The sequence below is a fragment of the Juglans microcarpa x Juglans regia genome, chromosome 4D, assembly GCF_004785595.1.
Source record: "Juglans microcarpa x Juglans regia isolate MS1-56 chromosome 4D, Jm3101_v1.0, whole genome shotgun sequence".
NCBI classification, from domain to species: Eukaryota; Viridiplantae; Streptophyta; class Magnoliopsida; order Fagales; family Juglandaceae; genus Juglans; species Juglans microcarpa x Juglans regia.
This window is the reverse complement of record NC_054600.1, coordinates 25,583,867-25,590,761: the sequence shown is the minus strand read 5'-3', so window position 1 is coordinate 25,590,761 and position 6,895 is coordinate 25,583,867. Positions and strand designations below refer to the sequence as shown.

The 6,895-nt window shown below is 37.9% G+C and overlaps 1 protein-coding gene across 4 annotated transcripts; it reads left to right on the top strand.

Moving 5' to 3' along the window:
* Window positions 1-343: 343 nt before the first annotated feature.
* Window positions 344-6,693, top strand: LOC121259929. Of its 4 annotated transcripts, none has more exons than XM_041161745.1 (12): window positions 345-631; window positions 1,706-1,829; window positions 1,972-2,047; window positions 2,154-2,223; window positions 2,945-3,058; window positions 3,347-3,652; window positions 3,830-4,188; window positions 4,397-4,496; window positions 4,969-5,022; window positions 5,113-5,199; window positions 6,039-6,167; window positions 6,307-6,693. In XM_041161745.1, exons 2-12 carry the CDS (start codon window positions 1,784-1,786, stop codon window positions 6,622-6,624), a joined length of 1,659 nt encoding a protein of 552 aa, XP_041017679.1. In that variant the 5' UTR covers window positions 345-631; window positions 1,706-1,783; the 3' UTR covers window positions 6,625-6,693. The 4 variants fall into 4 exon arrangements, with proteins under 4 accessions (XP_041017680.1, XP_041017679.1, XP_041017676.1 ...); XM_041161742.1 differs by having other exon boundaries at window positions 1,960-2,047; XM_041161744.1 differs by having other exon boundaries at window positions 1,605-1,829; window positions 1,960-2,047.
* Window positions 6,694-6,895: the final 202 nt, after the last annotated feature.

Below are 6,895 nucleotides of genomic sequence, written 5' to 3'. Positions count from 1 at the left end.
GGACCACTGTGATTTCGTTGAAAGACCTGATGAAATATAAAAAACATATATATATATATATATATATATTATAGGTAAAATATAAAATATAAAATATATTATAAAAATCTAATTATCATAACACCAGTTCCTGTTCATCCCATCTGAAGATGAATTTCTGGATCGTCACTGTTAGCAATATGAGTTTCTTGAACATTTTGGCAATGATTCTATCTTAACTTTATGTATTAAAACTTGTTAATATTAATATTCGAAGAAATTATTCAAATAATTATAAATATTATTAAATTATTTTAGAGTGACAGAATTTGGACAATAAATTGACAAAAAGTTGATCCGACGCTGGTTGGTGACCTGGTGGAGAGTACTAAATGCTTATACGACTGCATGAAAGCTGCTGTTTTATTAATCTTCCTCGCATTGGGTTTCCTCTTGACGACGGAAACTTGTTCCGTCCTACATTTTCCTCTTGATGGGGGGCAGGGCCCATGGCGCCAGATAACTTCATGACACCATTTTCAAAGATTAATTATATGGTTATGAGCATTTTCGTTAGTACCATCAATAAAGTCAGCAGCAGTCTGAAGGAGAATTCAAATCATGAAACTCGGAATAGAGACGGGCTTTCTAGGTAATTCAATCTTATCGTATTTAACGAATATGGACCCGTCTATTCAATCGCAGAAACAGCTGTTGTGTGGATGTCGGTTGCACTATTATTTATGTTTGTTGATTATTATTATTTTTTATTACCAGCGTCTGAGAATAGCGTCAATTAATTTTGGATACAGATCATCTGCAAGGAATTTCTTGCAAGTGCATTTCGAACAATTTAAAGAAAAAATTTTCACCCAGAAATTATTTCCAGCCAAGAGGATTTCAACATTAGACTTAAAGAAGCATACCCCAAATCCAAAATCTTTACCACTTGAATCAACCCTTAAGATTATCTTTGTTGATTATTTCTCCCTTCAAACTTCGGGGATGAAATTGTTTTGATTCAAATATATTTGGAAGTGCTTCATTTGTTGTTCATACCAACTGCTTTTCAGAATAATTTAATGAGAGAATTGCATTACTAGTCTGGGAATCAATATAAGCATTAATTTTTGGTGGATGCATGCAGAGAATTATTGTATTAATCGTTTCTGCACAATGCAGAGGAAGGCTTGCTTTATTTGCAGTATGTATGTTTACTTACGCCATGTAGATGTAGTGGGCTGCAATTGCATGCGGGGGATTTAATTAAAGCAGTGGGGATGGGGTGGACAGTACCAAAACGCCTGCTCCCTTCTTGCTATTTGTAATCATAACTGCTTACTTTCTCCCACCTAATCTAATGATTCTTCAGGTTTTTCTTTTCATCCTTAATTATAATTTTCTGAGTCAATGACAGTCGCTCTCCCTCAATGACTCATAATTGTTTGTTTTTAATACCCAACTCAACCCATCTTGGTGGGTCTTCCCCTCTCTCAGAGATATTGGTGGATTGAAAGCCTATTACTCATGCTTCACGCTTTTACTTAATTAATTTTTTTTTTCCAGTTTTTCCTCAAAGGCTAATCAATAGTTTTTGGTTTTGTTGTTTGAAAATCATTTGCTAGGGACATGTCTAAATGTTTTTGTGGGTACCAGTGCCTTGCCTTGCTGTAACTGGCAATGCCAGCCACTTTGACTGCTCCTTCATTTCTTCTCTGGCTATCAGGCATTAATTGATGATATATGCATGGGTGTAACTGTTGAAGGATTCTCTCTAAGAATACAAATAGTTGCCTTCTAAGTTATGAAGGGAGTTGTAGGAGCATTTGATACTCCCAGCTTTGGACTAGGTAACTCCATTCCTCTTTTATCCTTCAAACTCGGCATCTTCATCTAATGCTTATGTTCCTCTTATCTCCATCTTTATCTTGCAAACTGTTTTGCATTTTTTAATGCTAGTCGCTGATATTGATCTATCAGAGGTTTCTGTAGAAGAGAGGATGCTGAGTGTGAATTGCCGTTCTTCCTCCTCTTCTTGCCGCTCTCCTTCTCTCCTGAGTTTCGCAAAGTAAGCTTGCCATAATTGAACATTTTTCCTAGTGCAGTTGGTCCCATGCCACTGCTTCAACGTATGGATCTTATTCTCTACTGCTATGATTTCGGTTTATTTGCAGTATTCGTGAAAATGGACTGCCTGGAAGCATGCTAAATATGTCACCCGGAATGTCATCCTATTTTTGTCCTGTAAGTAATCTCACATTTTGCCTGCTTGCTCATCAAGTGGTCGTAAGATATTCTTCGCAACTGATGCTCGAGATTCATTGGCTTAATAACGTTTGGCAATTTTTCAAATGAAGATGTTGATGGGTTCAATAATTTCCTCACCTTCAGCTTAGGCTCTGTTTGTGGGAAAATCTAAGATTCAGGAATTTTAGACCGGGTTCTGAAAAACTTTGATTTCTGCTACTCCAGAGCCAACTCTTGGATGTATTTCTTTCTGCAATTATCCTTATCCTATTGATAAATGAATGGGACCAAGTAATTCCAACCGGGGTAGCTGGTGAGCCATACCTCGCAATGCTTTGTATTGGCACCTGGGCGGACAAACGCAAAGAAATTGACCTGCTAAGATGTTCAATGTCCCTGCTGAAATATTATGAGAGGCTAAAAGGATCAAAACCTTCCACATCCATGCTGGACTGACATTGTAACCTCCAGTTAGTCAGTCCATGAGGAATAGACACCCTTATTCGAAGAGGACCATACAACCCCATTAAATGTAATACGCCAAACCCAAAACATGCCCCTTTTTGCTTGTTTCACGGAAGTATAGAGTAGAGATGAAAACTTCCTTATTATGAGGATTGTGGAATTGATATCAAACAAAGGAAACCAGCTTTTTTTATTTGACACGTATATATGCATAATCATAACTTGCATCAACACCCTGTATCTTTTGACACAGCTTGTGCAGTCAGAGCGATCATTACCTGACCAGGCTTCTTCCCTGTGTTGGGATTACAAGAAGGCAGTGGGTCGTTCAAACTCTATTCCCTTTGACGGCACTCCAACTCCAAAGGTTCGTGTATTATTACACATCTCCATAGACAACTATAAGAGACTGATGATAGTAACCAATGAATTGCCCAGAACTTCCTATGCATTTCTGGGGCTCTGGGCTGCAATTTCTGATATTTTTTTCAAGTAACCTATTCTCAGAATCTACGCCACTGCTCAAACTACTGACAATTTGTTACCATCTTCAATAATCTCGTTCGAACAACAGATGAAGCTATTATCTATCATTCTAGTGTGTGTTGTATGTATTCTAATATTTGACTTTGACCTTTGGACTTTGAAAATGTAGTCTTCTTCAGAATTGAGGGAGGAGATTGCTACACTCGAAGTTGATATTATACATTTGGAGCGTCATATTCTTTCACTCTATCGGACAGCTTTTGAAGGGCATCAATCCTCAGATACGCCTGAACCCCATTTACAATACAAGATAGGATCATCACCAAAAATTTTATCAAATCAATCACATAAAAATATGGAGCCAACTGTGTCCAAAGATGGTTTAGTCCATCAGGAGAAAATGTCCCCTGCACATGGTTGGGTCAGTTCAGATAATCAGAGTTGTGCTGCAAGTCTAAATTCAAAATCTCGAAGGGTAAAAATACCTCCATTCTCTAACCTAGATTTGGTTGACAGAACCAATTATTCATATATGCTTACAATTATTTATAAAATTGTGTGTGCCCCTATACTACTATATATGTAGATTGTGAGATGCATATCGTTTATACAAGTTTCTAGTGACGAATTTGTGTTTGGTGATAACCTGCAGGGCTGCAAAAAAGCTGATTCTGGTCATCGCTGCCTAGCATATCACCTTGCTGCTTCTTGCCTTGATAACAGCTTTAACTCTCCGGATAGACTTTCTGAAGATATTGTGAGATGCATATCTTCTATATACTGCAAACTTGCGAACCGCCCTCCTAACCATTTAGGCTTGCCGGCTTCTCCAATTTCATCCTTGTCCTCCTCGACTATATGTTCCTCTAAGAATCCCTGTGATAGTTGGAGTCCACATGGTAATGAGGATAAAGAAGATGTTGGACCATATGCTGCAATGGTAGAAGTGCTGAACATATGTTTGGATGATGATAGTTACAATTTTACTGTTAAAATGCTACAAAATTTCAGGTGGTGCACATATACTTCACCAGAGTCAACTAGCATGATTGGACATATATATTAGAAAAATATGGTAGTCCGGATCTGGTGTCTGTTTTAGTTGCTTTATTCTATAATCCAGACGAAAAGGAGGAAAATTAGAACTGATAAACTGTTTGTTAGAGAGAAGTAGTGGTATTCCTTCAAAGTTGTTCTCATGTATTTTATTGCTGTGTAGGTCATTGGTTCGATGTCTTGAGATGACTGACCCGAGAAGGATGAAACGTGAGGAGAAGCTTGCTTTCTGGATCAATATTCATAATGCCTTAGTGATGCATGTATGGCTCTCAAATTGAACTTCACTTTAGCTTAGAATAAAAATTGGTGCTATGAAATGGAAATGTTGTACAAACAGAATAGTATGTCATGAAGTGGAGATGCTAGTAACGAGTTGACAAGAAATCCTGCAAATGTCATGCATCAATATCTATCTTCTCTTACCTTTTCACAGCAGATGGTTGCAGTCATCTATTATTTTAAGTAGCCATAGCAAACGTCTCAGTTGAACGTGTAAACTAAACCCCCTGCATAGGTGCTACAATGCTACATGATCAGCCCTCTAGCAATGCCCCATACTGATTCACCATAGTGCTAATAGTGGAGTGAGATATAAACATTTCATCTTTTCTGAGATTAGTAGACTCTTTTTCTCAATTAATCTAACTTCTTGTTTTTCTGTCATAAGCCCATGTGCTATTGGCTACATTAGTAAAGACATATCCGGTGAGGCTTATGAGGTTTCTATTGCAGGCATATTTGGCATATGGGATTGGCAATCGTGTAAAATGTACCTCCATTTTGAAGGTAGAAAATTACAATAAATCTATTGTTAATTTGTTCATCATATACTATCAGTTAAGGTGCTTCTGTAATTCAAAACTCGTTAATCTTCAGGCAGCATACAATGTGGGTGGGCATTGCATTAATGCCCATGACATACAAAGCTCCATTTTAAGAATTCGATCACACCACTCAGCCTCGGTATGCCTTTTACATCAAAATTCTACAAATATCATGCATACACACATAACATATGTGGATTGTTTTTATTATATTCACCATGTATTGCACGAAAGCATATATGACCTCCATCCCAACCGGCAAACGTTTCCTTGTTCTGTTTCTTTCATTGTGTCGCTCAGTGCTTGAGGGTTTGCACAAGTTGGTAACATCACCTAAAAATAGAATGATGGTTGGGGTGTTTCAGCCTTATTGGACAAATAAGGCATCTAGAGACTGAGTGGGGAGGTTAATAGTATTCTATGACTCGGTGTAGGAAGCCGCGAGTGCCAAGAAGTTAAAACCCCCTCCCTTTTAAATAGTTTGGAGTAGCGGGTTCCGTTAGAGTGGATTTGGTGAGCGTTTTATTGTAAAGGTTCTTGACTGTTGCTCTTCACCTAAATAGGCCTTCTGCATTTGGATTAATGCTTCTATTACAGTACGCTTGAGGATTAGTCTCCCAAGGTACTCCATAACTCCAAGTGGTGTGGCCGTTCATCCTTACCATGGAGTGCTCCTGTGTTTAATGGGTGAATATTATTTGGTCCTCCTTTTCTGAAAGGTGCCTAGTGTTATTATTTTGTTGAAGAGCTGCATATCAACTCTGGTGCAATGAAGAGCACTCAGTCTTCTGCAGTGAGTTGCCTTAATATCTGCTGGGGTTGAGGAAATTCGAGGCATATTACATTGAGTTAACATAACTTCAAGCTAAGTGGATGTCCGTTCTGCTAATGCAACGCACGTGGTTATTTGAAGCACCAGGGAAAAAAAAAGGCACAGTTCATACGTGTAATGTTTTCTTTTAAATGGCATGAATGCAGTGGCTGCAATCGCTGTTTTGTCCAGGAAGAAAACTCAAGACTGGAAGCATGAGACATGTATATTCCTTGGAATATCCTGAGCCGCTCGTTCATTTTGCGCTATGTTCAGGGACATACTCTGACCCAGCGGTATGAATGTTTCTTCTTCAAATTTGGGAATGCTAACATTTTCTAATTTCATAATCAGTGATTGAAACTATATGTATTGAAACTTTTGAAGGCTTGTGCAGTTATATTCTGATGTAGTGACATTTCTTCTTGGACGTAGGTTCGAGCTTACACAGCAAAGAATATATTTCAGGATCTCAGACTTGCTAAAGAAAAGTACATTCAAGCAAGTGTTCGCATCAACAAGGAAACGAAGATATTCCTGCCAAAAATCCTTCACTACTTTGCGAAAGATATGTCACTAAGTATAAATGTCCTCTTAGAGACGGTAAGTGAGAATCTGTCAGAAGTTCAACAGAAGGCTATAAAAAAATGCATGAAGGGAAGGCTTGATAAATGCATCCATTGGCTACCACAGAGTTCAACATTTCGGTACGTGATCCATGGAGAATTAGCCAAAGCAAGAACAACATCCTGATTGGCCGTTACCTTGTATGTAAGTTAAATTTAAAAACATTTTAATAAAATTGAGGTATCTTTCTCTTTCGTAAAAAAACAAAAAAATCAGATAAGGATTTGTTTTTCTTTTGAACAAGCAAGCGTAGGATGTTAAGCTGTACAGAATGAGAAAACTACAGGACTTTCGCCATCAACTTCATGTGTCCATTATTCTTGGTTGAGCACGTGTTTATTAGTTGAACCTTTCCAATTTTCATTTTACAGTGATTTGTTATGAACGATTGTATGGC

Bases quoted from the DNA above. Each gene is read 5' to 3' on its own strand.
- LOC121259929 (XM_041161742.1), top strand. From the start codon at position 1,784: ATGAAGGGAGTTGTAGGAGCATTTGATACTCCCAGCTTTGGACTAG. The intron at 2,224-2,944 runs GTAAGTAATCTC...CTTTTGACACAG, and splicing joins TGTCATCCTATTTTTGTCCT to CTTGTGCAGTCAGAGCGATC. The intron at 3,653-3,829 runs GTAAAAATACCT...GATAACCTGCAG, and splicing joins TAAATTCAAAATCTCGAAGG to GGCTGCAAAAAAGCTGATTC.